Source organism: Pygocentrus nattereri, chromosome 6 (genome assembly GCF_015220715.1).
Source record: "Pygocentrus nattereri isolate fPygNat1 chromosome 6, fPygNat1.pri, whole genome shotgun sequence".
In the NCBI taxonomy this organism is placed as follows: Eukaryota; Metazoa; Chordata; class Actinopteri; order Characiformes; family Serrasalmidae; genus Pygocentrus; species Pygocentrus nattereri.
Genome location: NC_051216.1, coordinates 32850731 through 32863953, shown reverse-complemented (window position 1 = coordinate 32863953; position 13223 = coordinate 32850731). Strand labels below are relative to the sequence as shown.

General features: G+C 39.4%; 1 protein-coding gene across 4 annotated transcripts in view; it reads right to left on the bottom strand.

Moving 5' to 3' along the window:
• klf12b (Kruppel-like factor 12b) overlaps positions 1–13223 on the bottom strand; it is a 67645-nt gene that overhangs the window by 12426 nt on the left and 41996 nt on the right. For all 4 annotated transcript variants that reach the window (XM_017695188.2, XM_037539316.1, XM_017695187.2 and 1 more), the window contains exon 4: positions 10489–10624. In XM_017695188.2, the coding sequence (XP_017550677.1) occupies positions 10489–10624 (136 nt within the window). The remainder of the gene's footprint in view (positions 1–10488; positions 10625–13223) is intronic.

Genomic DNA, 13223 nt, shown 5'->3' with positions numbered 1-13223 from the left:
GATATATATATCCTGGCATTGTATTGAGTGTGTATAAAAAGTGTTATACATGTGTATCAATGTGTAATTTAATGTCTTTTCATCCTGCAAACCTTAGCTACAACAGCTACAGAATGCCCCCCGCCCCCCCTCCCCCCCTATAGTAGTAAGATCAGTTCTCCCCCCGCCTGGTGATTGTCCAAGTAGGTGGGGCCAGACGATGCCTCCAGTGGACTGTCTCCACCACATGCAGCCCACTTCCTGTTTCTCCTCTGCTCCAGGGATCACCTGTTGGTGTTGGCCCAGTGCCAGGTGGAGGCCTAGCGGAAATGAGCCAATGTGTCAAAAATGAAGCTGAACTCCAACTCCCCTGTACTTCTGCCCAGAACCAAATCACATACAGCAAAGAGAGAAGAGAAAAAGTAAAGAGAATGAAGAGACAGGGGGAAGAATGAGGCAACAGCTGATTTTAAGTGAGAAAAAAGTTTTTGTGTGTAAAAGAGAGAGTGAGAGTGAGAGAGAGAGAGAGAGAGAGAGAGAGAGAGAGAGAGAGAGAGAGAGTAGTGCAAATTCTCAGACAGGGTTTCTTAAAATTTGTACTGGAGTAGCCCTTCATTTTTTAGTGTTTTCTATGCTCTAATACATCAAGCTCAGGTAGGGCTTGTTAACCCTGTCTTAACCCAACATACTGCCAGCTAAACACTCAGAGACATTGTCTTTGTCCCCTTTAACTCAATTAAGTGTGCCGCCAGAGTAGTTGGATGCATGTCCACATTGGACATAGCGAAATGTGTCAGCATGTGGAATCTGAGTTTTCTGTGAACTCCTGTTTTTTTCATCACTGTATAAATGAAGCACGATGCTGCCTTTATTGGTAGACGCACTGTGATTAGATAGCAAACATGCTACTCATTCAGAATAGAACTTGGATCACCAAGAGCTCATTATTGGTTTGCTTGATCAGACTAACAATGAAAAGTAACCCCAAGCTTATTCAGATTAATCTTAGACTAGATTTACATGGCAAACTTTCACTCATTTTTAGTTGCTTGAAACTTACATTCCCACAATCTTATTTTACTTGGGTTGTATAATATAAAGCATGGAAGTTATGTAAAAATTATGACCACATGAAACAATGTAATCTGAAAAACTCCACATTTCCTAGCACTTTTTTTAAAGTGAAACCCCACCCCAATTTGGTCAAGTTCAGTTACTCCCAGTAACCAGCACAATGCCACTGGACAGCTCTATGCGCTTGGAGGAGAACGCTAATGGCCAATTCTGTTACATCAGCTAACAGACATCTGCATTGGCTAGTATCGTGCTGGCATCAAGTGGGGGCCATCCTACACACCCATAAAGAAGGAGATCTATGTGCTGTCTTGGACTCCCAGCTAACCTCTACCTCTCATTTAAAGTGACAGCAAATTATTCTTTTGGAACAAGTTTATTTGCTAGTAACCAGGTAGGGAAATTAACTAGTTAAACAGACAGCTAAAGTTAACCTTTTAAACTCCACTGGTGGTTCAAAAACACACTTCATCATATTCTTCATAACTGTCACGATTGGCTCCTTCCACTCCTCAATATGCTTTTCTGTTTACATGTCCATGTGCTTCTTTGTTTGCATTCCTTCCTAGTCCAGCCCCCTTGTTTTCTGACTCTGCCCCTGATTGTTCCGACCTGTTTTCCACCTGTGTCTTGTGAACCCTTGTTAGCCCTCTTGTATTTTCCTTAGTCTAGTGCTGGTCTTTGTTTGTACTGTTTGTATGTACTGTTTGATTGTGCTGGTTGTTCTATGTTTATGCTGTTTGGAGTTCTGTGTTCACTTTTGTCATGTCTGTCCCTCCTGCTCTTCATATCGGCTATATGAACCTGGACCGTTTTGACCATGAGCCTGGATGCCCGTAATAAAAGTCGCTTATCTCAGTGCGTGTGTCCGCCTCATCACTCCTCACCGTTACAATAACTTTCATATTCACTTATGGATATGAAAGATGGGTAATGTAATTTTTAAACTTTATGATAAAAGAAGCTGAACTCATCATTTTTTTGTCTACTGAAAGTCAACCCAATGTCCCACAAATCTGGGCTATAAACTATAAATTGACTGCGTCTCTTCAGTGATATACTCTGTAAAAATTATTTCTATAAAAAAATACAAAGAGCATCAAAGATGTTTGGCTTTCAGCAGTAAATTGTAAGCATATAGCAAAATGTGTGATCATAAAACACATTTTCTGTTCATTTTGAGGGGAGCAAAATGCAAAAAATAAATAAAATAAAAATTTACATTTATTTCATGCAGTTACTGAATAATTTGCCTTAAGGTTTGGTCACGTAAATTCAGATGGAAAAACCAAAATATTCCCACGAGCAAAAGAGGTTAACATTACAGCTATTGGAAAGCCTGTTTGTGCCAGCTTTGTGTAAGTGTTAAGATAAATAGACATTCTGCTTCAACATGTAAAGTTTCACCAACTAAGACTGATTACTCGGGTGTTGAATTTTCCAGCATCTACTCTCAATCATTCAGTAATTACAATGAGACTAATATGCACGTTGTGTAGTTACATGAGTAACTGAAGTTTAGACCAAATCCTTTAGAGGTTCAAATTAGTTCAGGTGTCATCAAGTGTTTTAGAGCAGGTAAAGCTCTGAAATGTACAGAGGAAGAGTGCTTCAGGACCAGAGCTGGAAGCTACTGCTCTGGTAAGAATGAAGAATGAACATCAGTGGGGGGATAAGAGAAGAATGCAGACGGAAGACAGAGAAGGGGGAGTTGGAGCAGGGCTCCTAAAAGCACAGGGAGCACTGAGGGGAGTCAGGGAAGTGACAGTGAGGATTTACAGTGGAAAGATTTTCAGCAGCGAACGCTCACAGGATGTTTACACTCCAACTTCACTCAGAGGGGACTGCATGAGAATCATATAAAAAAGACTGCATCAGCCCGACTCACACACACCCTCCTCACCTGATCCATAAAGCACAGAGAACTGATGACATTAGCGGGTAGTGCTGCATGGCAGACGGGAAAGCCTAATCAGCCCAGCGCAGAACACACACACTCACACACTCTCAGCCTGCTAAAGCCCCACACGGCTGCCTTGAACCCTGCATAACCCTGACATCCCGGCTTTGTGCATGTGTATGAATTCCTCTGTTTGTGGAAATGGTGCTAATGATCTGTTTCATACAGGACTGCATTGTGCCTTTGTTCCTTTGTTTCAGCCGTCCCCTCTGAGTCACCTGTGAAACTGTCTTTCTGCTGGAGGCTGGAGGCACTCAGACAGTACCCCGACACAATGGCCTAAACAAGTGACACAAAGAGTACAACACCTTACAGCAACAGATTTACGAGAGAGAGAGAGAGAGAGAGAGAGGGAGAGAGAGGGAGAGAAGGCAGTGGAAAAGAATAGGAGGCGAGAGAGGGCGGTCAGGGTGAATCAAATGGTGACATTTCATGATGATTTGAACTGTTTGCTAAAATTATAATCAAATGGAATCATTGGCAAACTTAATCAAATCATGGTGACATCAAAGAACTCATGATGCACTGAATAATTTCCGAAGGAATCGCAACTCAATGATTATGCAAAGTGAATCAAATCACAAGGAATTCTGACCATTCATGAAGCACTGAATCATTTCCTAAAGAACTGTAATCGAATCATTGTGCAAACTGAATCAAATCATAATGAATTCTGAGAATTCATGATGCACTAAATCATTACCTAAAGAACTGTTATCGAATCATTGTGCAAAGTGATTCAAATCGTGGTTAAATCTGAGGATTCATGACGCACTGAATCATTTCCTACAGAATTGTAAACTAATTGTGCAAACTGAATCAAATCAATTTTGCCCAGAATAGGATGGCATGCCCACTCCAGGTAAGGGGAAAGGACCTGCCCCAGGTGGAGGAGTTTAAGTATCTTGTTCACAAGTGATGGGAAGAGGGATCGTGAGATCGGCCGCAGGCTGGGACAGGCAGCAGCAGGTCACTGTACCAGACTGTAGTGGTGAAGAGGGAGCTGAGCCATAAGCCATAAGGCATCTGTTTATCGACCCTCACCTATGGTCATGAGCTGTGGGTAATGACCGAAAGAACGAGATCGCAAATATGAGTGGCGGAAATGAGCTTTCTTCACAGGGTGGCAGGCTACACTCTTTGATAGAGTAAGGAGCTCTGTCATCCGGGACGAGCTCAGAGTAGAGCCGCCACTCTTCCAGATTGAGAGGAGCCAGCTGAGGTGGTTCGGGCATCTGATCTGGATGCCCACTGGATGCCTCCCAGTAAAGAATTGCAGCCTAATTATTGTGCAGACTCAATCAAATTGCAGTGAAACTGTAGAATTCATGTTGCACAGAAACATTTCCTAAAGAATCATATCATAATGAATTCTGAGAACTCCTGGTGCACTGAATCCTAAAGAATCATAATCAAATCAATGTAGACACTGAATCTTCTCGCAGTGAAATCTGAGAATTCTTCATACACGATCATTTCCTAAAGAAATGCATTTGAATCCAGCCCCACATGACAGAGAGAGAGAGCATCAGTATAGACCAGTAAAGAAGGGGAGAGGGGGTCTGAATGTGTGTCAGGTACTCCAGGACTGTATTGTGTGTGTATGTGTGCGCATGTGTGCTCCCCCACCTGTTTACCCGAACGCCCGAATACTCAAGGGATGGGGCAGAATCTGCCAGGGCCACTCTAACAATAGCACTGCATCTTCCCCCAGCATTCATGAATATGGAGGAAACCACTGAGATGGGGTTTTGTACACAAACACACACACATCACTGGAGGAGATTTGTCCATGCGGGAGTAGGAGAGTGCTTCAGATAGAGCTTCAGGCACATGTAAGTTTCCCCCACAGTGCTGATCAGGTGCACACTCTCTGATAGTGCCATCATCACCTCTCCCTCTCTCCCACACACACACACCGTACACCGCTCCTCCAATGACTCACATCTCATAAAGTGTGACATTTAAGACTGATAGCGTCTGCTGCTTCCCTGCCAGTGCTGCCAGATGCTGTTTTGTAGGGCAGTTCCAGTCAAGAGACATTTGGAAGTGGAGAGTTAGATTATTTGTAATAGGCAAAATAGTTCCCTCCCAGTCTGGTTAAAGACTGCAGTGTGATAGAGGAGCTCTCAGTGGTCCTGTTCTGCACATTTTAGTGTTTTCATGAATAAAGCAAGTTTTTATCATCATCATTATAAAAGACTGACAAAAGTTAGTTATCTGCTCTGAGTTTGATGTTATGAATAAATAAAATTAAACATTAGAATTCACCACTATTACCACTGAGAACGACAGCATGATTTGATTTGACCATTATTATTTCTCACTTGTAGCTCTTGAAAACAAGCAGAAAAATTCTATTCAAAGTGCAGGCTCTACAATTCAATCTATACTACATCTCAATCTAGACTTATAAATGTTAAAGAGTAAATCTAAATGTAAATACATGTACAATGAAGTATGTGCAAATTGACAACAAATTTCCCCCAATTTTTTTTAATCGAAGCGTATAACATGGTACGGAAATATTGTTCAAATTTCAAATGAGCTCAACTGGAGAGATTCGTTCTACCTTTCTAAGTCATAGTCATGCATTAGAGGCCTGTTCCCACACCTAAGAGAGTTATGGCCACGCATTACGTTTATTAAAGACCGATATCTCAAGCGAGGGTCTAAACAGAGCTCATATATGTACATTTTTGTGATGTCACAAAAACGAAAACACATTTACATATATCCAGCTTTTCAGTCAACAGCAACTTAGCCCCGCCCATTCACACTAAAGTTAAAAATTAGGCACAAAGCAGGCAATTAGAATAGAGAGGTAGAATTTACATACATGATCATAGGCTGGTTTCAGTGCACTGAAACTCAGCCGTAACAGTTTCAAGCATCATCATGACTTCATGACACAAATTTCATGAAACAGCCAATCAAAATGTCAGTAATGCACAACATGAGAACTTCAAACTACATACTTTTAAATAGATTTCACTGAATCAGGCAAGAAAATAAAACAGGAGATGGAGAAAAGGTGCCCACCCTGAATGACTCAAGGTTGGGAGCTTTTCATTTTGTCAGCTTCCTGAGCCACGACAACAAACGTGAGTTTGTTGAAGCTAATGTTTCTGTAACTAGCTGGTTTAACTAGCAAGCTAACAGCTATTTAAGTGGCTGTCTGTGACATCGTTTGTTCCTCTTTGTTAGCTCGTTGTTCATGATCTGTGAAGCTAGATTCATTTTCTTGTCTCTTGATGCCCTCCGATTTTACAGATCTGAGATTAATTTGGGATTCAAAGGATGACAACTGTTACAGAAGAGGTGACAGAGACACTGTTTTTGATGCAATTTTTATATATTATGGTCATAACCAATAACCATAATGGCTGCTGAAATATTCATTTTCAATGGGTTAACATACAAACAACAGATAAAAATTTTAATATATAGTAAAGAACCCTAGTTTGATAGATAAGAAACAGATATTTTGACAGAAATAGAATGGCAATGACATTTAGAAAAAACATTAAAAATATTAATGTATATATACTATATATTATTAATGTATATATACTATATACTATATATTATATATATAATATTAATGTATATATATTACAAATTATCTTATAGTGAGACATATATCAGTGTATCAAACAAAGGCACTAAAATTATAATGCAGGCAACTCACAACTTGCAACTAGTTACATGAATGTTTCACCATGCAAAGTCAGTGCAGTAGAAGCACTGTAACAAAAACAGCCTGTTTTATTTTAGAGCTAAAAAGCATTTAGGAAACGGTCATGTAAAAAAAAATATTATGACAATGTCTGGTACATAAAACCACAAAAATGTCAAAATGAGACCATGGGAACAAAAATCAAACACAAGAAAATGTGGATTATGGGTCCTTTACAGAAAATATAGCTGCAAACTGGAAGCAGTGGAACAATGTCCACAATGTCAGTATTACAGTGAGGCAGTAACAAACCTACTTGTGCAGTAAATCATACCTGTTACTTCCCTAACATACTTGATCCAAAAAAATTAGGTCATTAACAAGCCCTTCCTGAGCATTAGAGTGGAGCAAATGCAACAATGTAAAGTCTGGGGGCTATCAGGACTGGTATTGGAAACCACTGCAGTACAGAGAGTTTGCAGAGACTGAGCACTGACAGGTCTGAGTTATTTTCATCTTGGTGGGCTGGGCAGTGCCAACCAAGCCCATCACCCACACTCACCCACCAAACAGTTGACTGCTGACTGGCACACCCGCACATATTAGCAAAAATCTCCACTTCAGCTCTTAGTGTTGGGGTAATATCGTAAAAGACTCAAAAAAAAGGATGCAGAAGAATACTTAGTTGTATGTTGTAGTTGGGTGTCTTGTCAGAATAGAGTTGCTGCCTTAAGCCAAACATTTGAAAATATTTATAACTCTTATTTTACAGGATAACTGTTTATTTGTTCTGGCCCAATAGGTACGCTATGATATCAGCGTTATTCTTGTAGCCTGACTAGGCATAATGTAATCTCATTTCATGAGCTAGAGTGAACACAGCTGTACACTCTCTCTCTTTCTTTCTTTCTCTCCCCACCCTTCATCACATTTGTAAACACCAAAAAAGCACCTCTATGCAACAGCATGGTTTTTTAAAGTCCTGGTTAAACCTTGGCTATGGCGTTCCAGCAGGGCCAAAGTCCTTCGTCTGTCTGCAGCACACTCCCAGCAAAGGGAAACATTTACTCTGTGTTGTTCCAGAGGACTCTGACACACAGCAGAATCCTGGAATACTTTCCAAGCAGTTTGCCTAAATAACAAGCGGCCGGCACAGGCCTGGCCAAGGAAACGCCACAGAGTTTACGAGAGGAGATGGGGCCAGGGCTCTCACGGAAGCCCCCCGGGCTGCATGGGACCAGGGCAATGTCTCTAATAAGGAGAGATGCCTTCACTCATCTCAGTCACATGACAACTAGTACTGCCAACATTGGAGAACTTGGTCATGCAGGGTTTTGCAGTATTTTGCAAGAAGTCCATCATCTACGCTCTTAAAAATAAAGAGAGCTTTTTGGAACTACTTTTAGTTCCCTTTAGAAATGTTATTTTTTAAGAAACTTGTAAAGATTCTACCAGTTTAACACATTTTACAGATAGTATTCTTGATTTCCTAAACACCTTTAAACTGACGATTCTTTAAAGAACCAATTTTGTGAATGAGATGTGCAAGAACCTTCTTTAAGTTTAAAGAACCTCTGCATTATGCAAAGGCTGTTTAAGAGTGTTCCTGAATGGTTTCCCTATGCAGCATGAAGAACTTTGACATACTGTAGGGAAAAGCAATGAAATATGAACAAGAGGAACAACAATAAAAGGAAAATTAAATAACTAGTATTTAATACTAGTATACATTAGAAAAAAAAAACAACTTCATGATGGCACTTGGTTCCTTTGTGAAGTGCCTTGCACTACGCTTTTAAAAATAAAAGGGTTCTTTGGACCCTAAAAGATTCGCTTTTGATTCCTTAAAGAACCCTTTGGGTGCTGGTCCTACCAGAATCATTTTTGGAATGAGATGCATGCATGTGTCAAGAACTCTCTTTAGGTTTAAAGACCTTCCACAGGAGCTTCTACCAGTTTAACATTTTTCCTAAAACTAAGCCAAGAATAATTTAGAAAACTTTATTTTTTAGCGTGTTCCTAAATGGTTCCCCTCTGCAGAGGTGGACAAAGTACACAAATCATGTACTTGAGTTAAAGTACAGATACTCAAGGTAAAATATTACTCCAGTAAAAGTAGAAGTCCTTACTCTAGGCCTCAACTTGAGTAAAAGTACAAAAGTATTTAGCTTCAAATGTACTTAAGTATTGAAAGTAAAAGTACTAAAAGATTAATTATGGCTCTGATGTCCTGTTATCATTTTTATAACAAGACCCGCGTTGTGAACTCATTTTAGGTGAAAATCCTCCAGTGTCTCTCTTGGTAAACCAGTCTTTTAATAGAACGTCATTAATTAGTGATACTGACGTCTATTAAAATGATCATAAGCACAAAACACTGAAGGCAAACAGTTTCCATTAGGGAGAACTGAGTGGCTCTGAAATCACTTTTTACAAACAAGCAAAGTTTCAGTTTAAGATTACTTTTTTAATTAGTTACAAGTTGAATAAAAACTTGCTTTAAACTCAGGATCACAAAGAAGTTTTCCTTTACTATACTGACCTGTAGGTCTCTGTTCATAAACATAAACTAACCAAAACTAATTTACTATAAAATGAAAGTGTTTGTATAAATTCAGAAAGAAAGAAACATGCCAGTCACGACTGCATAGGCATACATATTTCTATATTGTGGTCTATTTACAGATTAGGTTAGTTCCATCATTTAGATAGATGTATGTGCTCCCAAATTTTTGCTGCACTGCCGTTAAACCGTAAGTTTGCACTGGGTCGGTATGACCAACAGGTCAAAACAAGCTCAGAACAAAGTGACCGTTGTGCCCTGATTGGTGTTCTTGCTTTGCACTTCTTTTGTTTTGACATGTTATGTTTATATACACACAAAAACCAAAAGGAATGACAGATTTCTCAAAATGTAGTGGAGTAAAAAGTAAGATATTTGACTTTGAACTGTAGTGGAGTGAAAGTAAAAAGTCACTCAAAATGGAAATACTTAAGTAAAGTACAGATACACGAAAAAACTACTTAAGTACACCACTGCCCCTCTGCATGAATAACCACCTCAACATAGTGTTATATAACAAATAATTAGAAAACAATTCAACAATTATCTTTGATTAGATAAATTGTTCACAATAATAAAATAATAACTGAAGAATAATGGAACCTTCAGTTTGGATCTCTTATAATGTGTGTTGCACTACACTCTTGAAAATAAAAGGGGCTTCTTTTGGGGCAATGCCATAAAATAATTTATTTGGCATAATTTTATTTGGCATAAAATAACCGCATTTGGCTCTCTTAGTCAATGGCTAGTTCTTTAAAGCAACATTTTTGTAAATGAAATTTAAAAATGAAAGAACCTTAAAAGTTCTAGAGGTCTTTTTAAAGGTTCTATAACAATTACAAGCTTTTTCAAGAACCAAGTCTGGAACCTTTCTTTTTTTTTTTGGAAGTGTACTGAAGTTACGGTAAATTATAAAAAGAAAAAAATGGGTTACAGTAAAGTGTTTAAAGGACTGCTCACGATGTGTAGGCAAAGCCGAATAGAATGGAGGCAAAAATAGAATACAGTTCAAGTATGGTATGCATCATCCTCAGGAGGACGCATAATGGCTACTCTGCTACAATATGTGTTCACTCCCACTCACTTTTTTTTTACTTTTTTTTGTTGTTTTAGCAGACTCAACATTAGTCAGAGAGGACAGATTGGTTTTAAAGTATGGGTGAGGATATATGTGTGTGTGTGTGTGTGTGTGTGTGTGTGTGTGGGCGTGTGTTTAGCAGTCGTACTCACTCCTGCACTGCTCGTGCTATAGACAGCGCGGTGGATCCTGTTTCATTAACACTGTCCAAGGTTACATTTGGCAGGTCGTCATCATCACTGTCACTTTTGATTTGTCTTGGCGACAAGCCGTTGGGGTCTGTTTGCGCTGCCATTGGGGGGAGCAAGACAAAGAGTAAGTTAGTTAAACAGCCATGTATTACCCTCTATAAACTTACAGCACAGTATGAACACTTACAGTCACACTGCACTCTCAAAGGACGTTTTCTCTGAAAGCATTTTTTTCCTAAAGACACTACAGTACACCAGAAGTGAGTGAGAATAACCCTTTATGAAGTTTAAAAAACTTTCACATATAAAGGTTCTCATATGTAAAGGTTCTCTCTGTGCCCCTATATACATTTTTTTTTCTATATGTCCAGGCCAAGTACCCAACAGAAACTTTATTTTTAAGAGTGTTTGGGTCTTCTGATTCAAGCAGTGGTCAAAAGGTAAAGACTAGAGGGCAAATGAGTCACAGCCCCAGTGCTGGAGGGAGTAATCGTGAGGGTTGGGAGGTAGGCTGTTATAGTTTTGCGCTGGCTGCTGTGAGCTAAGATGTAACATGTCACTGACATCTGAAAAAAACACACAAACAATTTCAATTCTCAATTTTCGTCCATTTTTATCCCTTAACATTCCAGGTTTATTTCATACAAACTCTTATTATTCAGTAGCTACAGGGACTTCAATGCAAACTAATGGATCTATTTTTAGGTTATAGAAGTGTGTAAAACTCTGGGCTAGCTGGCAGTGGCTTGTAAAAGGATTAACACTCTGTGAAAATTTCTTAAAGAACAGACAGGCTCCAAAATCCCCAAAGTCTCTTTTCATTAGCTTATATTTAAAGTAATTGCCAATGCATCTTTATCCTGTAGTCTCCTTAATTCCTTGGAACCACCTGTGGTTGCAAAATGCACTTCATCATATTCTTCAAAACTTTCATATTTCGTAAGTTACATTCAAAAGGTGGGTGTTTATGGGAGCCGTAACTGTCTTCTTTCCAGTCAAATAGATGGGCGATGTCATTTTAAACCCTTATAATAGAAGAAGCTGAACTCATCATTTTTTTGTCTACTGAAAGTCGACCCATTTTTCCACAAATCTAGGCTATAAACTATAAACAGATGGTGTCTCTTCAATGACATATTCTGTAAAAAATATTTTTATAAATAATATAAAGAGCGTCTAAGAGTTTTGGCTTTCAGCAGTAAATTGTAAGCATATAGCAATATGTGTGGTTATAAAACATATTTTCTGTTCATCTGAGGGGAGCTTTTACAAAAAAAAGGAAATAAAATCTGCATTTATTTCATGCAGTTACTGAATAATTTGCTGTATGATTGGGTCATGAGAATTCAGATGGAAAAAACAAATATATACCCACGAGCATAAGAGGTTCAATTTAATCAGGCTGTTTTTGTTACTGTGCCTTTAAGACTGATATATGTAAATATGCTCTATTGTCATTGGCTGCCCTGTATTGTATCTCATTCACAAAGCAGCCCAGGTTGCAACACTCCAATATTAATGGGCAGGGCTAAGCTGTTGTAGGTTCAATGCTTGGTTTGCATGACATCAGAAAAACATCAAATTCAGAATCAGCTGTTTTAGCGTATATGGGCTATATGGACTACAGAGTGAAACTTTACCTGTGTTGAAATAGTACATCAAACTCAAGCAGCAAATTTGTATGCATGTTTTCACTTCTGTGTGTAAAATCATGTCCACACCTAGGTTTGTATATTCTTGTCTCGTGTCACCCTCTTGCATAGTCAGTCATGCACCAGTATCAGGATTACTATCAGTGTCCCCTGAGACTAACAGTAGCGTCCTCTGTGCTCAGCCATGCTAGCGTGCGCAGGCTGCTGGAGGATCAGCTGTAGGCAGCAGCAACTCTCAACTCCCTCTCAATGAGCACGCTGTGCCTGTTCTGAGGCCAGTGCTGGCACTGCTGTCTCTCTATCAGTGTGTCGTCCCTGCACGTCACCAGTGCAGCCCATTAACACAATATCACAGTCTCCTCCACCCAGTCCAAGCAGAAAGACATGGTCCAGTCCTGCCAGCGTTCCACCCACTCCCGTTTATCTGCAGGGCGGCGCCCCCCCAGTCATGCTGAGAAAATCCGGACACAAACACAAGCCAAAACTGAGGTCAGAGGTCAACAGGACACTCATTCTCATTTACTGAGTCAGTTTGAAGACGTTAGTAAATGGAATCAACCTCGTGAACTGCAGGCATATTATTCAGTTATTAATCTCAAGACTTATTATTGAAGGGTGGCCAGTACCTTCGAAGGTAACCCACAGGAAAAACATCAAAAAAGATTTTCCTAATATCTCTGTCTCTTCTAGACAAAAGCAAGATCAGATGGAAAAACAGAAGTCTTCTGTTGCTCTGAAGTTTTTCCTAAACGAAAGAGCCCAGTGACCTCACTTGTGTCTCCTCTTGACTCTTAATAGAGATCTCAATAAAGTAACACATTCTGTTCAGATCTGCCAAGATAATAATGCTCATCTTCATCTGTAACTGAACTATCATCTTCCTCCGTTCTTTCTTTTTGTCTAATTCTATTTATCCTAAGGAATTTTATGAGAATCACAATCCTAAGCCATCACAGAGTAAATTTTGAGCAATAAAATTTTCCTCTGGAAAGAGCAACAACTGGAAGGTTGTGGGTTCAAATCCCACAACTGGATCAATAAAGT